At 49.3% G+C, this 19464-nt stretch overlaps 1 protein-coding gene across 2 annotated transcripts in view; it reads left to right on the top strand.

The window, feature by feature from the left end:
• The window catches only part of MYH10 (myosin heavy chain 10), a 91714-nt gene extending 72494 nt beyond the window's left edge, over nt 1-19220 (top strand). For both annotated transcript variants that reach the window (XM_069032682.1, XM_069032683.1), the window contains exons 23-41: nt 839-976; nt 1439-1562; nt 3868-4039; nt 4827-5039; nt 5134-5278; nt 6377-6583; nt 7564-7668; nt 8673-8825; nt 9150-9398; nt 9949-10161; nt 10867-11079; nt 12286-12447; nt 13063-13191; nt 14319-14407; nt 14710-14833; nt 14917-15125; nt 15874-15982; nt 16291-16463; nt 17574-19220. In XM_069032682.1, the coding sequence (XP_068888783.1) occupies nt 839-976; nt 1439-1562; nt 3868-4039; nt 4827-5039; nt 5134-5278; nt 6377-6583; nt 7564-7668; nt 8673-8825; nt 9150-9398; nt 9949-10161; nt 10867-11079; nt 12286-12447; nt 13063-13191; nt 14319-14407; nt 14710-14833; nt 14917-15125; nt 15874-15982; nt 16291-16463; nt 17574-17718 (3072 nt within the window). In that variant the 3' untranslated portion in view covers nt 17719-19220. The remainder of the gene's footprint in view (nt 1-838; nt 977-1438; nt 1563-3867; nt 4040-4826; nt 5040-5133; nt 5279-6376; nt 6584-7563; nt 7669-8672; nt 8826-9149; nt 9399-9948; nt 10162-10866; nt 11080-12285; nt 12448-13062; nt 13192-14318; nt 14408-14709; nt 14834-14916; nt 15126-15873; nt 15983-16290; nt 16464-17573) is intronic.
• Nucleotides 19221-19464: the final 244 nt, after the last annotated feature.

Below are 19464 nucleotides of genomic sequence, written 5' to 3'. Positions count from 1 at the left end.
GGATGGTGTCACTTGTGGGAGAAATGTTCTTTTTTGACTGAATTCCAGTGAACATCATGAAGAATATTCCTCATTTCACTTTACTAAGACAATGTCATTTCCTCCAAGTTACTTGGTTGAGGTTTTTTTGAAAATCAGATTATTTAGATGCTTCCTTTTAAAAATTGGTGTCCCTGAAAAAGGGATTAGCTGAGAACTTAGCTGTCTTACAAAATATTAAAAGTAGATTAAGAGAAAATATACTCCACTTCTCACAGCTCTTGATGCCTTTTCATAGATGTCCATTAATCTTATTTAAATGAATGATATTTAAACCCACAAATGGCCCTCAGAAGCACAGTGCATTACTGATTTTTACCTCTTAGTGCCAATAACTGTCTCAGCTGTGATTTTGAAACAAGAAGAGCTCTTTCCTGTGGAATCTCTTCCCACATCCTGGCATTTTCCCACCAGGTGCCCTGTTCTGCAGTGTGCTGGGAAGTCTCTGACATAAAAAGCCTGATCTGATTTGGTTGTCATTGATGACAGATTTTTTATTTTATAGCTGGAATTAGGAAGGTGAAAGACTGTGGAAGTGAGTGGGTGTTTCCTAGACAGCACATTTCACCCAAAGCTGGAATTCAGAGCATCAGAAATTCCATGTGTATCCCATGGCCCTTAATTTTCTTACCAGATCATTGATCCTGTAAATGGATCCAACAAGGAAATGTGGGTTCAGTGTGTGTTAGGGCAAGAGGCTTTTCACAATAACACATCTCTGTCACTAAGTTAAAAAAAATAAATGTTACCACATGGATAAACCTGGAAGATGCACAGATGCAGTTGTGTCTCTTCCCAGGACCTGGAGGAGCAGCTTGATGAGGAGGAGGGAGCTCGGCAGAAGCTGCAGCTTGAAAAAGTGACAGCTGAAGCAAAGATCAAGAAGATGGAGGAGGAGATCCTACTGCTGGAGGACCAAAATTCCAAATTTCTGAAGGTGAGAGCAGTGTGCAGGGTGGAGGTGCCAAGGGACAGCTCTCAAAGCTGCTGGCACAGGATCTGTGACATTTGCACCTGGATACTTGAGGGGTGTGAACAGGGCAAGGCTGAGACACTGCAGAGGAGTTTGGCCTGGCTTTCCAGAGGGAGTTTGTCATGCACTTTCCCAGCTTCATGACTCTCCCAAATCTTAGACTGGAGAAACTCTTTGTAGCTGCCATTGTTCTTTGCAAACAGTTTTCTAATGCTGCCCTAAAGCCAGGCCTCCTGTGTGCTGACTCTCTTGGAAAATAAGTGTTCATGTTTCCCCACAATTCCAATTGATCCTTAATACTGACAGTCACTTGAAATGTGCTCTGTGCCACCCCCAGTGGGTTTTGTACATTCCTTTATTTGCATTGCTTTGGGACTCTTCAGGTTGAGTTTAAGAAACTATTTTTTGTTTCTTCCTCCTCCCCAGGAAAAGAAGCTGATGGAGGATCGGATTGCTGAATGCTCTTCTCAGCTGGCTGAAGAAGAAGAAAAAGCCAAGAACTTGGCCAAACTGAAGAACAAGCAGGAAATGATGATCACTGATTTGGAAGGTTTGTTCTGCCTGGAATGGTCTGGGAACAGCTTGGACATGGTGCCAGGAGGGAATGGATCACTTGGGACAGGGAATGCAGTGTCTGCTCAGCCTGTGAAGTGTAACCTGAGCTGCAGATACTCAATAGCTGCTATTTCAGCCAATTCCTGAAGGAAATTTGTGTCTCTTGCAAGACTTGTTGCATCTGGCTGCTCAGTCTCTCTCCTGCTGAACTTGTCAGGTTTTCATTTTTGAGAATCCATTTCCTTTACAGACACACTCAGAAATTCCTGCTGTTGTCTGTATCCATTAGCACCAGGGGAAAGCATCCTGGCTCCTGGGAAGTTGCTCCCACTCTTCTCTTACACCAGAGCAATGTATTCCTGTAGGAATGGCAGCAGGCACTCTTCAGGCTTCCAGGATTGTTTTTTAACAAGCAAATCTCAATTATCTTGCTTTTCTTAATGTTTTATCTGCCTTATATTTATAGACATATTTTATTTTACAGTGCTTTATTTTTAATGAGCAGCCTGGTCTGGTGGGAGGTGTCCCTGCCCAAGGCAGGGGGTTGGAATGAGATGAGCTTTAAGGTCCCTTCCAACCCAAACCATTCTGTGATTCCATCTAAAATGGTTCCATTTATTTCTGATTGTTCTGCTGGTGTTGTCACTAGCTGAACCTGCCCCATATGCAACCTTTCCTGATTTTATGTTGTTTTTTTTTAATTACTGTAGATACTGTGCAACATTAATGAGCTGCCAAGTCAAAGTTGCAAAAGAATAAGACAAAGTTGCTCTCTGTGCCCTAATTTGGGAATAGTTCTTGCACTTGGTGTGTTGTGGCCTGACTTGCTACATACTTTAAGGCTGATGTGCTTCTGGAAGAATATCAAACTTTTACCTTATCTGTGTAGGAAGGTATTGAACTAACAGGGGTAGCAGTGATTGATGAACCTTGTCTTTAACAGTTGCATTCAGAGACCTTAAGATGGGTCTAAGTAAGCTTTACTCACTGGAAAATAATGCTGGAGCAGCTCGGTGCTTAAATCAGGACTAGGAACTTGACAGATGTGTTTGGTTACAGAGCCATTCTGAGACTGATGACCTTAGAAGTGGAAATTAAAGCTTATATTTAAGGCATGCAATTTTTTGGCTAGGAAAGCAGAGTAAAATGATATTTGCTCTTGGAGATGATTCAAGAAGCCATTAAGGTCTCTCTGCTAGAGTCTTGGCACTGCTAGGCACTGATATTTGGGGAAAAAAATTAATTCAGTTTGCTGTGAACTTTCTCAATTACAAAACTGGGTCTTGTGACACTGCTCTATCTGTCACTCACCAGGAACTTAATGTAAAAACAGAGGGAAGAGTACAGTTCTTTGGGAATGTGAAACTGTTGAGAGAAAAGCTGTGTTGCTTTGGGTTGTCTGGAAAATCCCAGATAGCCCAGGGTGGCTCTGAGGTGATTCTTGACCATGGCTCCCTTTCCATGTCGAAGATCCTGGTCCAGGAGGAGGCTTAGGAAGGGTGAGAGGGAAATCTCTGCACTGAGGGCCCACAAAGTATTGAACAAGGGTAATAACTCCTGTTATCACATGGAATCCTAAATATATGCCAGTGCCTTTAGAATTGTTCTGCTCAGCAAAACCTTCTGTGGCTGAGCTCTGTTCCACCCCTGCTCAGCAGTGGATGTGGGCAGCACAGCCAGGGTCTGTCTGACTGTGCCACCAGAGCCAGGGACATGTTTGATTGCTGTGGCAGTGCAATGGGAGGGTTGTCCCAAAGAATTCCTTAGGGCAGGAGTATCTTGGCTACACAGGTCAGTCACTGGGAGGAAGCTCTCAGGGTTGCAGAGTTTAGCTCATTATTGGTGGGATGGGATTAAACAGCACAGATACTTGCAAAAATGGTTTATTCAAGTTTTCTTTAAGCTGTGCTGTTTTCCAGTAGACCTTTTGGAGTCTGGCCTAGCCCTTCCAAAGCCAGGCAAGCCAGCATTTGTTCCAGTCCGTAGTTTATCTTCTTTTTGAGTGTTGATGTCTGGGATTATCTGGCCTAACAGCTCAAGCTGGTCTGTTAGATCCCACTCCTTATTTTCTACCAAGATGTTTCTGTTGCCTCATCTCAAACTATTCACAGTTGTCACAGACTTTCCACTGACTTTCTGACTAAATCATGCAGTTCTCCTTTGCTATTTCATTTTTCTGCAGACTGGAGAAGGAATTGAGGCAGCATAAATTAAACTTCCCACCCTTCCTGCCACCCCAAACCCCCTGAGGGTGACAAGAGAAACAATTCCACATGAATTCAATTCTTTGCTTCCTTTAGAACGCCTAAAAAAGGAGGAGAAGACCCGTCAAGAGTTAGAAAAAGCTAAAAGAAAACTGGATGGGGAGACAACAGACCTGCAGGACCAAATAGCTGAGCTGCAAGCCCAGATTGAGGAGCTGAAGATCCAGCTGGCCAAGAAAGAGGAGGAGCTGCAGGCTGCCCTGGCCAGGTCAGTGTGGGACAAAGCTGCTCCCCCAAACTGAATCTCAGCTGGCTGCAATCCGAGCTGGGAACGCTGGAATAGCAGAGCCCTGGAGCAGCTCTGGACCCCTGTGCTGTGCACAGACATGGCAAATTTAAAGGAATTCAGTGATCCCTCAGCATCCTTGCTCTACAAACCTGCAAAAAGAAGTTCCACGTGGTGTCATAGCGTTTGGGCTCTGGAAGCTTTTTTAATCTCCCAAAATTCAGCCTCAGGAGGGAAGAACGTGTATTTCTCAGTGGGTATTAACAAAGTGCTGGGCAGGACAGACTTCATCTGGGTCTGTGTGATACTCCTGCAGTCCCATGTTATGCTGAAATCATCTGTATTTTTTAAGTATAATTTTGCAGGAAGAGGAAATTCTACAGATGGAACATTTCTGGGCAGTGTTGAGATCTACAAAATCAGAATACTTGACTGTAAACTAAAGCTTGATCATTCTGATAGTGAGCCTTGGTGGGGTCTTGAGAGTAACTGTGGGCTTTTATCTGTAGTATCTGTTATCTATCCCTGGGACTGTCCAAGGCCAGGCTGGATGGGGCTTGGAGTAACCTGGGATAGTGGAAGGTGTCCCTGCCCATGGCACAGGGTGGGAATTTGATGATGTTTAAGGTCCCTTCCAACCCAACCATTCTATAATTTTTTAGGTTTATTTTATTCTAGTGGAAAAGTTAAGATATTTTTGTAGGTAATTGAGGCAGATGGTTATGAGAGGAGGTGAAATCCCATTAACTGTGGTGCCTCTGTTTGACAGAGGGGATGAAGAAGCAGTTCAGAAGAACAATGCACTGAAGGTGATCAGGGAGCTGCAGGCTCAGATTGCAGAGCTCCAGGAGGACCTGGAGTCTGAGAAGGCATCACGGAACAAGGCAGAAAAGCAGAAAAGGGATTTGAGTGAAGAGTTGGAGGCTTTAAAAACTGAACTGGAAGATACTTTGGATACCACTGCAGCACAGCAAGAGCTGAGGTAGGATCATGGTCTGTGTAAGAAAGCGCCACTGAAATTCATCTTTTATTTACAAAGGCTTGAAATGTTGATTTTTTGATGACCCTTCCTCCAGGACAAAGCGAGAGCAGGAGGTGGCTGAACTGAAGAAAGCAATTGAAGAGGAGACAAAAAACCATGAAGCCCAGATCCAGGAGATCAGGCAAAGGCATGCTACTGCCCTGGAGGAGCTCTCTGAACAGCTTGAACAGGCCAAAAGGGTGAGGAGAAAATGAACTTTCTGCTTCAGGAGTTTGTATAAGTACCATAGGTGGCATGGTTCCTTCCATGGCAGCTGAGCTAAGGTTTTCCATAGTCACAGAGCTAAGCTGTCCTCTAAAAGTGCATCACAATTGCAGCTGAGATTTATCCTGCTGGTTTGACAATACTGCAGCTATTCAGCAACACATCTGAGCTGTGTCCTCTGGCCACCAGCACCAGAGCAGGCAGCAGGAGGCACAGGTGCATCACGTGGCTCCTGTTCTTGTTCTGAAGGAGAATTATTCCAACACTGCCAAAAGAAGAAGTCTCTAGGTCTTGAAATTATAGTTGGGGTCATGACAAATGTGTGTGTGGACTGCTCATGTCCTGTAGGGATGTTTTTATGTAGGGAATACTTCACAAGATTTCTTAGTATTTTTTAATTAAGTGAGAAATACAGTTAGACTGTTTTTTACTGGCTTTATTCCCCTAAAAATCTTCTGCATGTCTTGTGCTCCTTGTTCAATAAATATTCTCAATAAGAGCATGAAAAGATGGAAAAATACCCTGCAATCTGAAACAAAGCTCCTGTGACAAGACGGTGTCAGCCCTGGTGATACAGCAAGAATGACACTGAAACATCCCTTATGCCAATTACTGCTTTTTAAAAAGGCTTTTGACAAATGTCACTGCAGTGCTGAGAACTGCTTTGTTCTGCACTTCCAGGCTGCTCTGCCTACTCAAATCAGGGCAGCTTTGGTTCATACCTTCCCTTTTATTTCTGTGAGATGAGCCATGCTGATCTGTTAATGGGCACATTCCTTCCTCCTTGCAGTGCTACCAAAACAGTCATTTCCAGTGCTGCCATCCCAGATCCTGCCTGTCCTGGTCCTCACTGTTACCTGTGCTGGCTGGGAGAGGAACACCCTGAATTCACTCAGTCTTCACCTGACACACACACAACGTCACTCAGCAGCACTTCAAACACTCCCTGCTCACGTCTTGCTGAGCACTTGGCTTCTCTCTGAGCATGGAAACCTGATCTGCAGAACCACTTGGAGCAGGAAATATTCACCTTTTAACAAAGTGTTGAATTTCTTCCCTTTTGTCTTTCCTAGTTCAAGGCAAACCTTGAAAAGAACAAGCAAGGCTTAGAGTCTGACAACAAGGAGCTGGCGTGCGAGGTGAAGGTGCTGCAGCAGGTCAAGGCAGAGTCTGAGCACAAGAGGAAGAAACTCGATGCTCAGGTGCAGGAGCTGACTGCAAAGGTGTCAGAAGGGGAGAGGCTGAGGGTGGAGCTGGCAGAGAAGGCGAACAAGCTGCAGGTAAGGCTCTGGAAGTCCTAAAATCCTGGAAGACAGGCAAGGAACTCCAAGTTGTAACCAAGTGCAGAAATGGCCTGTGGACGATGTGGGAGGTGACTTCAGTCAAGGGCTCTCGTGGACTTGGGAGGCCCTAAAGTGGTGATGTGCTTCAGATGGAGAAACTGGACAGCTGAGACATCAATCCTGAATGTTCTGGGCTGTGCAAGAGTTACAGTGGCTTTGAAGGATGTGGCTTCCATCCTGGAGAGCAAATCCTGCAGGGAGCTCTGCACAGTCCAGCTGGATACAGGATTTTGTCTTGGCTGTGGAATTGAGTAGATTGGGCTGAGCTTTTCCATAGGTCTGAGCAAAAATTCATGGTGGCCACAGGTTTGCTTTTGTGCTCAAAGCTGGGAGCTTGGCAGGGAGGGATTGCAAGCACAGGCCCATTTTTTGGGAAATGGAGCGAACAAAATGCAGCCATGGCTGACCTCGGAACCACAGCCATGAGGACTTCAGGTAGATCCAGCTGAAGCACTTCAAAAAGGGAGTGGCCCAGTTCTCTGTGGAGGAAGCTTTCAGGCTGTCCTCACTGTATATAAAAGTAGTGTAGCCCAAAATAATACACTGGCACCTGGCAGTAACCTCTTCTCTTGCAGCGATGCTTTAAACCCAGCTGCCACCCTGATAATCCCTGAATTAATGCTTCCATGAAATATATGGTCCTAAAATTAAAACAGCATTAAAGTGTGAATGCAGGGATCAGAACAAAGTGCTGTGCTAAGTATCAGAGCTTAAACTCTTGCTTTGTTACTGCACTTCAGGACTGACATTCAGCTTCAGTTCTGTAGCCACACCTCAGTATTTTTAGCTTGTCTCTCTCTGTTGGGCTCTGTTGCTGCCTTGCCATTCCTGGAATTTGTTGAGGTTTTGTGCTGTGCAGTTCCAGCTCCCAGTGGGGTTTGGGCTGTGCTGTTACCTTTGGGCTGCTTGCTTTGCAGAATGAGCTGGATAATGTCTCCAGTCTCCTGGAGGAGGCAGAGAAGAAAGGCATCAAGTTTGCCAAGGATGCAGCCAGTTTGGAATCTCAGCTTCAGGATACACAGGTGTGTGTGCAGCAAAGCTGAGCTTTGCTCCTCAGGGAAATGCTGACTGCTAACAGAAAATACATTTTCATTCACGCTTTGGGAAGTCCCCTGGGTAGAAGCTGAATTTCCTGTTGAGTCCAGTGGCTTGGGATGGATTGGGATGGCTCAGCTACATGTGGAACCAAGTTTTCATTATCTGAGCTTTGCTACCTGATAGCTGGTAGTTCTGTTTTATATCTTTGTGGGAGATAAGAATCAAATAAAAAACCCTTTCCAGGTAGAATTTAATGTCAATATCTGTGGGGTATATGAGGAACAAAACCCTGTCTTCTACTGACAGCTTCAAATTCTTACAGCTGAAGTTCAAACTCTCAGGCTTTGGTTCTTAATTAAGAAAATGCAGCTTTCTGCAGATATTCATGACTTCAATGCATTTTGTCTTCCCTGTATAAAAGTTCTAATGGTGACCACTCAACTGCAGAACTCCTTGAATAATGTTAATCACGACTGGAGGGGTTTGTAGGGAGCAGGATGGGGGAGAGGGGATGGGATGGGGGTTATGTTACACCTTTCATTACTTTGTTAGGACAGAAGTTTCCACCTTTAAAGTGCCCTTTATATTTAGGCAATGCAGAAAAACCTGGAAGCATTGTGCCATTGCAGGATTTGCTGCCCCATGTTCTTCCCAGGTGGTTTAAAATAGGTGCTCTGTGCTTGTCTGAAGAAAGGAAAATACATTTTGAAGGTGACTTCTGTGTAAGTCCCTTGAAAGGTGGAAAAGCATCACCCATTAACTTCTAGAACAGACTCTGGCGTGAATTCCCTGATCAGAAATATGCTTTATGAAGGTTTAAAAGTGCCCAAAATGAATGGTCAGTGGCTTTTTGAAAATCCAGATAACAGATGTCTTCATAAAGCATGTCCTTGTCCCAAAATCTGAGACAAAAATAAACCTGGGACTCCACAGGTGGAGTTGTGGGGATTTCAGAGCACACTCAGCTCTGCCCATGCCTGTGTTCCAGGAGCTGCTCCAGGAGGAAACCCGCCAGAAGCTCAACCTCAGCAGCAGGATAAGGCAGCTGGAAGAGGAGAAAAACAACCTGCAAGAGCAGCAGGAGGAGGAAGAGGAGGCCAGGAAGAACCTGGAGAAACAGATGCTGGCCTTGCAGGCCCAGGTAAGCTGCTGTGAGTGGAGGCTTGTGTTGGGTGTCCCAAACTGGTGTCCCAGAGCTTTGGGGAGCACATCAGGGAACCTCCACAGGTGCTGGAGCAGATTGTGGAATGAAGTTTCCTGTGGCCTTTCTCCATTGCAGTAATGATGTGTGCAGTGATCTGTGATGGGCAGGGCTTTGCCCTGCTTAGCACCCTGGAAACTCCCCATTTTTGTGTTCCCTGAGCTTGCAGCAACATCTGTTCCTGCTTTTGCACTTTGCCCCTGGGTGCCTTTCCTCCCTCTCGTGATGCACTGAGGGGCTTCACTTGTTTCTATTGAATTTCAGTTGGCTGAGGCCAAGAAGAAGGTAGATGATGACTTGGGAACCATTGAAGGCCTGGAGGAGACTAAGAAGAAGTTGTTGAAGGACATGGAGTCCCTAAGCCAGCGCCTGGAGGAGAAGGCTCTGGCTTATGACAAACTGGAAAAGACCAAGAACCGCTTGCAGCAGGAGCTGGATGACCTGATGGTGGATCTGGATCACCAGCGCCAGATTGTCTCCAACTTGGAGAAAAAGCAGAAAAAGTTTGATCAGGTACTCCAGTCTCCTGTCATCTTCCTGGCTTTTTAGGATTTTTAAGCAGCATCTTGTTTTTAGTGTTGCTGCAGAAATGAGCCTTGTATAAAGAGTGGTCTGACGGGTGTGCTGTGGTTATTGATAATCCTGTGAGCAGCTGGCCTTTGTTAAGAGGAACTTGCCACTCCCAATTTTGTGAGCCAAATGCCATCTCTGAGGCTTGTTAGATCAAGTAATCAGCTCTTCATATACAAAAAGAGACTTATGCTGAAACGAAAACTTAAAAGTTTTATTGTAATCCCTAAAGTAGACTAAAAAAAGGATCTGAAGAGTGAAAGATGGAAATCACATGAAACTTGAGTCTTGATGAGTAGCTTGCTTTCCTCCTCTCCTCCCAGAGGAGCTGTAGCTGTTCTCTTACTGGTACTTTGGTCACGACTGATGGACCAGACAGCTCCTGAAGGCCAGTTAAACTTAGAGCATGAACCACTTCCTGAATAAAACACCTGAGGCAGGAAGGACCTGATTGTGGAGCTTAAGAGATAAATTAATTGTTTCTTCTGTTCAGATGCTGGCAGAAGAAAAGAACATTTCTGCCAGATATGCAGAGGAGCGAGATCGTGCTGAGGCAGAGGCGAGGGAGAAGGAAACCAAAGCCCTGTCCCTGGCTCGGGCCCTGGAGGAGGCCCTGGAAGCCAAGGAGGAATTTGAAAGGCAGAACAAGCAGCTGCGTGCAGATATGGAAGATTTGATGAGCTCCAAAGATGATGTGGGCAAAAATGTAAGTATGGTTCCACACTGGGACTAAGAGGGAAAGCTCCCTGGCTGGAGAAGGGTCTGTGACACAAGAACAGAACTTTCTGAAGCTGACCCGAAATGCTGGAGGAATTAATGCCCAGAATAAGGGGCTGGTCCTTGTTAACATGAGGCCTCTCCAAAAGCTGTGTTCTCCCCCTCTGCATGGAGGATTCCAAATGTCAGCTTTATACTTTTGGATCAGTGGAGGTGGGACTGTGGTCAGACAGAACTGGTTATGTGTTGCTGCTCTGATAGATGGGGACAGCCACTTCCTCATTTTTGTGTTGCTGGGTGTATTTTTGTGTGTAAATGAGGGATAATGAGGATTTCTGTTACCTTTGGTCAAGCTGAGTTGCAGGATGTGGTTGAAGCGAAGGCAGAGCAGAACTGTGACCCTTCAGTGTCCTCCCTCCTGCACCCAGCTGAGGCAGCAGCAAAGGCCCCCTGTCACAGCCCCACATGATTATCCAAGAAGCAGATTTGCCCTTCTGCCAGGCCTGGGTGAGGGGTGTGGGTCTGCACTGACCCTGTGGGGCCTCTGCTTCAGCCCCCCACTGCTGCTCTGCCTGTCCTGATTCATTGTCCAGCTCAGAGTGCCACAAAATGCAGCCCCTGACCTCTCCTGCTGCTCGAAGCTGCTGGTGTGAGGTCCCTGAAGGACAGGCTGTGATCAGGGTTTGTGCCTTAGGTCCACGAGCTGGAGAAGTCCAAGAGAACCCTGGAGCAGCAGGTGGAGGAGATGAGGACTCAGCTGGAGGAGCTGGAAGATGAACTGCAGGCCACAGAAGATGCCAAACTCCGTTTGGAGGTGAACATGCAGGCTATGAAAGCCCAGTTTGACAGAGATCTGCAAGCCAGAGATGAACAGAATGAGGAGAAGAAGAGGATGCTGGTGAAACAAGTATGTCTGGTTTACTCTGTGTTGTAGTCAGAAGGGGAGGAGGGTCTTTTGCCAGAATTCTGGGCCTCTGTGCTACCAGAAGAATGAAACTTTGCTTAAAGATTCCATCCTATGGAAATCCCAAACCATAGAATTTTTACAGACCATACAATAGTTCTGGCTGAGGATTGGCCACTGCCACCAGGCAGTGCCAGGCAGCTGCTCGTGGCATCCAAAACCACTCCACGAGGTTTGGCTGTTGCTGCCTGGGTGTATTCCCAGGACAGGGATATCTCAGTTGCATTTTCAAGCCCATCCTGTTTGATATCCAGGAACAAATCCATGGATGCCGAGATAGACTTGAAAATTAACTGAACAGATTCCCAAATGAAAATCATGGCAGAGCTTCCAGGTTCACTGGACTTGAGAATTCTGGGAACACAGAGATCAGAAGAGCCTCAAGAAATGCCTTTAGAGTTCCATGTTTGTAAGAGAAGATGGTTCTAAATTAACATTAAGTGTTGAGGAATAAATCAGCCAGTATTTCAAGATTTATCACAGGAAAACAAAATCTGAGAATCACCAGTGTAGAGATATTTTAGGAATAAACCTGGCCTGGAGGGTTTGGAAGGTCACTGCAGTACACAGTTGCTGTTATCTCAACTGGACAAGAGCTCCTGACCTTGCACTGGGAGGGAGATTTGCTTCCAAACAAAACATTCTTTCCTGTTGGTAACGTGGGGCATTTCTGGCTCAGTTTATTTTTGCATAGGTTTGGCTCAGTCCATGTGGCCTGGTTGTTCACACACTCCTGTTTTGTTTTGGGAAAAGAAGTTGTTGGTGTATAAATGCCAGTAACAGGCATTTAAAGGGAATGGTTTCATTGTTTCCTTGACACAATGAGGTGATTCTAGTTCTTATTTTCCATCAGAGTTAGTGACATCTGCCCCGGAGCCATCCCCTGTGGTGGATGGGAGTGGTGGGCAGGAGGCTGAAATGGAGCTGCTCCAGATGCTGAGTTCTTTCCTCGGGTTTCCCTTTGGCTCAGTGCAGAGGTCTCTGCTTCCATTTGGGATTTGGCCTTGCCATCTGCAGCGCCTTCCCCCTAGCTGCCACTCCGTGGCCTTTTCCCATGGAGAGGTGTCCCTGTGCTCTGGCCTTGTGGGGTCCCTGCCCTGCTGGGGGCTGTGTGGCCCTGCAGGGGCTGATCCTGCCCGTGGTCCCCAGGTGCGGGAGCTGGAGGCCGAGCTGGAGGACGAGCGCAAGCAGCGGGCGCTGGCCGTGGCAGCCAAGAAGAAACTGGAGATGGACCTGAAGGACCTGGAGGGGCAGATAGAGGCTGCAAACAAGGCCCGGGATGAGGCCATCAAACAGCTCAGGAAGCTCCAGGTAGGCACAGCTGATCAGGGTTCTGTCCTGGGAGCTGCCCAGGGACTGCTTCCATTCAGTGCAGCTGGAGGCAGAGGGAGAATCAGACTCCACTCATGGGTCTGAGAGTATCTGACCTGGATTTATGCTCTACTCAAAACTTACCCTTTTATAGACTCACAGAATGGTTTGGGTTGGAAGGAACCTTTAGGCTCATCTCGTTCCAAACCCCCCGCCACAAAAAACACTTTCCACATCCCTGGAGGTGTCCAAGGCCAGGTTGGATGGGGCTTGGAGCAACCTGAGATAGTGGGAGGTGTCCCTGCCATGGCAGGGGTGTGACTGGATGATAATTAAGGTCCCTTCCAGCTCAGGCCATTCTAAAATTCCACTCTATAATTCTGTGGAATGCTTGGAGTCTTGGAATGTGATATTTCTGACCAGGCATTGAGGGGTGGAAGGATGAGAAAATGAACTTCTACAATACAGAAGAACTGGAAATGCCTTTAAGTGGAATGAAGCCACTTAGGGAGAAAAGCTTTATCTCTTATGGGCTGGAATGCATCAGAGCTAGAATGGATCTTGTGATTGTCCTAATGCAGCCTGGCTGTTCCTTACCCTGCTTTCCACCTGCAGGCTCAGATGAAGGACTACCAGCGGGAGCTGGAAGAGGCCCGAGCATCCAGGGATGAGATCTTTGCCCAGTCCAAAGAGAGTGAGAAGAAGCTCAAAAGTCTCGAAGCAGAAATACTCCAGCTCCAAGAGGTGAGTTGGAAATCCAAGAGATTTGTTTTTCTTCCCAGAGTAAGGCAGAGAGTGAAAATACTAAAAAACAAGGTAGTGAGTTGACCAGAGAAATGAGAGCCAGGAGAACTCTGGTTCCCCTGCTCCAGGTCATCACTGAGGTCTTTACAGCTTCGTAGGAATCATTCCAGGAGTCTGGGCTTCCTGGATAGCAGGGAAGCTTTACTGCTGCTTAAACACACTCGAGCCTTCCCTACAGTGTGCTGGGTGGTTCAGGAGTCTCTGAGAGGTGCAGTGCTCAGTGTCAGCACTGAAATGGGTTCTTAGGGTTTATATATTTACAATTCCCTCTCTGGTCTCAGTGAACCATTTGTGTGTGTGGAGGTTTATCCCTCTGCCCTCTCAGCCCTTTCCCTTATGGGCATCAGTGTTGGCACTTTATGTAAGAGCTCCAAGTCTTGCTGCATCTCTCTCATCTTCCACAAGGTCAGACTGCAGAGTGTCCCTGTGCCTCTCTTGTCTGCTTTAGCTGCAGAACAAGGCTTGCAGCAGTTGTCCAGATTCACCACACTTCCCTTGGAGCCTTCACAGATAACGTGGCATTGCCTGGAGCTTCTCCAGGTGGACTTTGGTGGCCTTCATGCATCAGTGTGGCACTCATAGAGCACTTAATTGTCCTTAGCAAATGCTTGAGTGTTTCTGCCACTTAAGAGATTTATAATCTGGGGTTCAGTGCTGTGTGTGCTGTTGTGCTAAAGCTTTTCAATTTTTATTCTCTTCTTGCCTTCATGCTGAGAGCTCTGTGAGAAACTAAAACATTTGCTTAATTTAGCACCTGCTTTACACTGACTGTGTCTGTCAGAGCATGTGGCACAGTGGTTGCTCCTGCTGCTGAGGGCTTGGGTGTTGCTGATCTTCATGGATTTTTTTTCCCCTTGCTTTGTGTGGGGAACAGGGAGAAGTCACTCCATTTGCAGTCCCCGGGCAGTGAGGGAATATCCGGCTGATGCGTCCTGCTGGCTTATCCATTAAAAGCCCCCAGGGGTATCCCAGTTCACAGCATCTCCCAGAAGCTGTTAGGAGGCCGAGCTGTTTGCAGAAGCTGTAGGGTTCCCGAGGCTGCACTGACTCTTTCCCACCCTCGGCAGGAGTTCGCGGCGTCGGAGCGCGCCCGGCGGCACGCGGAGCAGGAGCGGGACGAGCTGGCGGACGAGATCGCCAACAGCGCCTCTGGAAAGTGAGTCTGGGCTGGGACAGGGAGGCTCAGGCTGGATCCCAGGGAAAGGTTCTTCCCCAGAGGGTGCTGGGCACTGCCCAGGCTCCCCAGGGAATGGTCCCGGCCCCGAGGCTGCCAGAGCTGCAGGAGCGTTGGGACAGCGCTGCCAGGGATGCCCAGGGTGGGGTTGTTGGGGGGTCTGTGCAGGGCCTGGGGCTGGATCTTTCTGGATCCCTTCCAGCTCAGGAGACTCCCTGATCCTAAGTGACCTCCCCAGGAGCTCTGTGGGCTCTGGACACGCCCTGACCCCTTCCCCTGTGCAGGTCAGCGCTGCTGGACGAGAAGCGCCGGCTGGAGGCTCGGATTGCCCAGCTGGAGGAGGAGCTGGAGGAGGAGCAGAGCAACATGGAGCTGCTCAACGAGCGCTTCCGAAAGACCACGCTGCAGGTGAGCCCAGGGGCAGCCGCTGCTGGGGGTGACATCCACAGAGGCTCTGGTGGCACTGAGTGACCCTGTCCCCTCCCTGCCAGGTGGACACGCTTAACTCGGAGCTGGCCGGCGAGCGCAGCGCGGCCCAGAAGAGCGAGAACGCGCGGCAGCAGCTCGAGAGGCAGAACAAGGAGCTCAAGGCCAAGCTGCAGGAACTGGAGGGCTCTGTCAAGTCCAAATTCAAGGCAACAATTTCTACTCTAGAAGCCAAGATTGCACAGCTCGAAGAACAGCTGGAGCAGGAAGCCAAGTAAGGGGAGAAAACCTGGTTGCCTGTATGGGTTAAAGGGCTGAAAGTTCCACGCTGGAAGTTTCTGAAAGGCCTTGGGTTTATTGTCTGGAGACTCCTGTTTAGGGGATAAACTTTACCAAGGCAGCTGTAGAGTAACTGGGGTTGGGAGTTTCAGAATCGATTTGCTTCCTACCAGCTGGATGAACCCTGCAAGGTGTTGATGTCCCAGAGCCACAAGGCAGGAGTTTCCTGGGACAAGGTGAAATGTCCCCTTGAGACCCCTGGTTGCTTTGTTAGAGGAACAGCTTAGGTGGGACAGTTTGAGACTAATCCTGTGCTCTCCAGAAGTCTTTCTGCAGTGAATTATCCATCTGTCCTTTCAATCCTATTCTCAAAATTCACTTTTTTAGCTGGTTCCTCCCCCCATCTGCAGCTGGGGGTGTCCTACCGACACCTCTGTCCTTTCTGTGCCCTGGGCTCTGCAGCAGGACCGTGTTACTGGTTAAGCAGCATCTTTAAAGCTGCTGTCCAATCTCCTTGTGAGAGCACCCTCTGAGCCCTCCTTCCATGCTCACATGGCCCCAGGGCAAAGGCTTTGTGCTCTGAGAGCTGCATCCCTGCATCCCAGGCAGCCCCTGGCACATGAGTCAGTTCCATTGCTGGTGTCTGGCATGTTCAGAGAGCTCAGTTACACCTTCAGGAGGGACAAATCTCGTGTTCCCAACCCTCAAGTACTGGGACAAAGGATGGCTTTGGATTGTTCCAGGGAAAGAGCAGCTGCCAACAAGCTGGTGCGCCGCACGGAGAAGAAGCTGAAGGAGGTTTTCATGCAGGTGGAGGACGAGCGGCGCCACGCGGACCAGTACAAGGAGCAGGTGTGTGGGGGTCAGGAAAACCTCCCTGGGGTGGGAAGGGCTTGTGAAGAGGAATTGGAATGGAAATACCTAAGGGAATCTACAGTGATGGTTAAACCAGCAGAGAAAGCCCAGCAGGGGTTCTCCCTGTGTGTGTGAGCTCTGCTGGGCTGGGCTGTTCCCAGCCTGCTCTCCCAGAGCCAGGAGCTCCGTGGTGTTCCCGGGCCCAGGCTGGAGCCTGCACTGAGGCTGTGCTGCGTCCCCAGCCGGGGGGAGCAGGGTTGGGGTGCAGCTGTTGGGGTGACCCCGAGTGCTGGCTTTGGCTGCAGATGGAGAAGGCCAATGCCAGGATGAAGCAGCTGAAGCGGCAGCTGGAGGAGGCGGAGGAGGAGGCCACGCGCGCCAACGCGTCCCGGCGCAAGCTCCAGCGGGAGCTGGACGATGCCACGGAGGCCAACGAGGGGCTGAGCCGGGAGGTCAGCACCCTCAAAAACAGGCTAAGGTCAGTGCCACTGGAACACTGGGACTGGGATCTACCTGAGCCCTTCCGAGCCCGCAGACCCTCCATCGTCCCTGGGGAGCATCCAGCTGGGAACTGCTGAGATGAGGGAATGGGTCAAACTGGAGCCTGGTGGTGGGAACAAGGAAGCTGCCAGATATTCCACAGGGATATTCCTGACAGCTCCTGAGCTCAAACTCCTCAGAGTTTACATTGGCAGGTTCCCTGGGGTAGCCAGTTCAACCCAGCCACAGGTAAATGTGACAGGGGAGGTGGCTCAGTTGTGCCTTTCCAGAGGCTGGTGCTGGCCCCGTTTTTCCTGGCCCTCACTTTTGGGGATGTTGCAGCAGTTTCCTTGAGAGCAGGTCTGTGGGACCCAGGTGTGTGCCAGGGATAGGGGGGAGTCAGCAGGGATGAGGCTCCTGGAGCCCATCAGCCATGCTGAGGGGCACAGAGGGGCTGGGCCTGGCTGGAGCTGCTGAGCTGAGCTTCCCTGGCAGCCTTGGAATTTTGTACAGAACCTGCTCTTGTCTCTGCTGGGTGCTCCTACAGAGACAGCAGTTTAGGTTACTGGAGACTTGGAAACCTAAGGTGAGGTATAAACTGAGCAGGAATGCCAGAGAGGTGTTGGAGCTCAGGGTTGTGGCTCCCTGGGCAGGGAGGGGCCTTTGAGACTCCCTGTGGGAAATAAACTCCCCCTGGGCAGCCTGGGGCTGAGCTGCCCCATTCCCACATGGCTGAGCAGGGAGGGCTGCCAGGGTGACCACAGGGTGACCACTTTGGACAAGGGCGTGGAGGGACAGGACACAGGGAATGGTTCCCACTGCCCGAGGGCAGCGTTAGATGGGAGAAATTCCTCCCTGTGAGGGTGGGGAGGCCCTGGCACAGGGTGCCCAGAGCAGCTGGGGCTGCCCCTGGATCCCTGGAAGTGCCCAAGGCCAGGCTGGACACTGGGGCTGGGAGCAGCCTGGGACAGTGGGAGGTGTCCGTGCCCATGGTGGGGTGGGATGAGCTGAGCTTTAGGATCCCCCCAGCGCAGCCCAGCCCCTCCGGTGCTCTGGGCTGGCCCGGGCTGTGCGGGACCCTCACCCCGCGCTGTTGCCCGGTTCGCAGGAGGGGAGGGCCCATCACCTTCTCCTCGAGCCGCTCGGGGCGGCGGCAGCTGCACATCGAGGGTGCCTCGCTGGAGCTGTCGGACGACGACGCCGAGAGCAAAGGCAGCGACGTGAACGAGGCCCCGCCCGCCCCCGCCGAGTAGCGCCCGGCCCCGCCTGCATGCAGAGACCTTTCCAGCCCCGGGCAGGAGCACTCGGAGCGCCCTGCCCTGCCCTCGGAACTGCCTTGTGGCCGGAAAGCTGCCTTACGACCCTCGGCATGTGCTACAAGGTTCCTTATCATAGGTCAACCATGTCTTAAGGCTCTCCAGCCTCACCACACTGTACCCTGCTTCAGATATAGGTACAAATGCTTTTTTATATATAGTAAACAACCGGGATCGTCTCTGTTCAGTGCATCTCTTTTCCAGATACTCATTGTAAAGCCATTTTATAAAGCATCATGTGAAGGATGAAACTTTTTTTTATCAATCCAGAAGCGTCATTCCCAGCGGGTGGGTGGCCAGGACAGACCCCTTGCCGTGGCTGTGCATGCCTTGTGTCCAGCAGCATCCTTCAGGCTCCGGGCTCGCCGGCCCCGGGCTGGGCGCAGTCTCTCAGATCAGTGAAGACCAAACCGCACCTGTTTCTTTCTTTTCTCCCAATTGTTGTGATCCGCACACAACCCCTGAGTGAACTGTGAAAAACGGCCTTGGGAAGTGTTAGAGGGAAGTGTAGGGATGAGTGAGTAGTGTCCATTTTTATCCTGCAATCCCATTTGAAGTGTTCTCAGCACCTGCTCCATCCGTTCGTGTCCATGCAGTCCAGGCACACCGAGGTGGGTCCCCGTCCCCTGTACAGCCCTGCGTGCTCAGAGCCCCCGGGGCCCTGCAGACACCCAGGCTGGGATAATGTGAACACCAGTGGGAAATAAACACACAGCACAGGCAAAACTAATTTATTAATGTGAGGCCGAGTCAGGGCGTGGGAGGCTCCGGGACCCCCGGCAGCCCCGGGGTCCTGCGGGGCCGGGGCTCGGGGCTCCCGCCCTGGATGGATGGATGTTGCCTGCCTACAGTTAACATGCCAGTGGATGTGAATCCTTTTTTTTTTTTTGTTGTTGTTTTGTTGTTGTTTTTTTATTTTGAGCAGTATTACAGTGAGTAGTTAGCGTTCTTTTTGTTTAAATAGCTGAAAACTGACATTACAGAAAGTGCCTTAGACACTACAGTACTAAGACAACGTTACATATATAATTTGCCTATATAACAATGATTTAATGTATTAATTTTGACTGTGCTTCATATCATGTACCTCTCTAGTCCAAGTGGTATTATTGATATTAGTGACAATGAATCAGTGTTAACTAGGAAACTTCCTCTGCCACATGCTCAAAACCCGTGGATTTCCCTTTTTGGTTAAAAGCTTTAACATCTGTCGCAAAGGTTTTGTTGTGTGTGTTTGGATATTTTTAATCAAACTGGCTGTTGACCACCAGGCGTCTGACTGCAAATATCTTGTTTTCTTGTATACCCATATTTCTAGACAATGATTTTTGTAAGACAATAAATTTATTCATTATAGATGCGGCCGCCTGCTCTGTTTACTTACTGGAAGAGCTCTCCCGAGGCTGGCATAGACCTTAATAAACGAGATATGACTGGAAGCTGCCTTTTCCCTTTTTCCTGTTTTGTTTGCTTGCTTTTTTTTTCCTTTTATTTTGACCTAAATACAGCATCAATGGCTTGGTCCGAGCTGAGCCCTTGCCTTTGAATGCCACTGGCAGGGCCCAGCTGGAGCACAAAGGGAGCTCTGAGCTCTCCTGCTGCCCTTCAGGGCCGTGGCACAGGCACAGCCCCACTTGTGCCTTCAGCAGGGTCTGGGCTCCTGCCTGAGCAGTTGCATCCCAC

This window comes from Aphelocoma coerulescens, chromosome 18 (genome assembly GCF_041296385.1).
Source record: "Aphelocoma coerulescens isolate FSJ_1873_10779 chromosome 18, UR_Acoe_1.0, whole genome shotgun sequence".
In the NCBI taxonomy this organism is placed as follows: Eukaryota; Metazoa; Chordata; class Aves; order Passeriformes; family Corvidae; genus Aphelocoma; species Aphelocoma coerulescens.
This window is presented reverse-complemented; position numbering and strand designations above follow the sequence as displayed.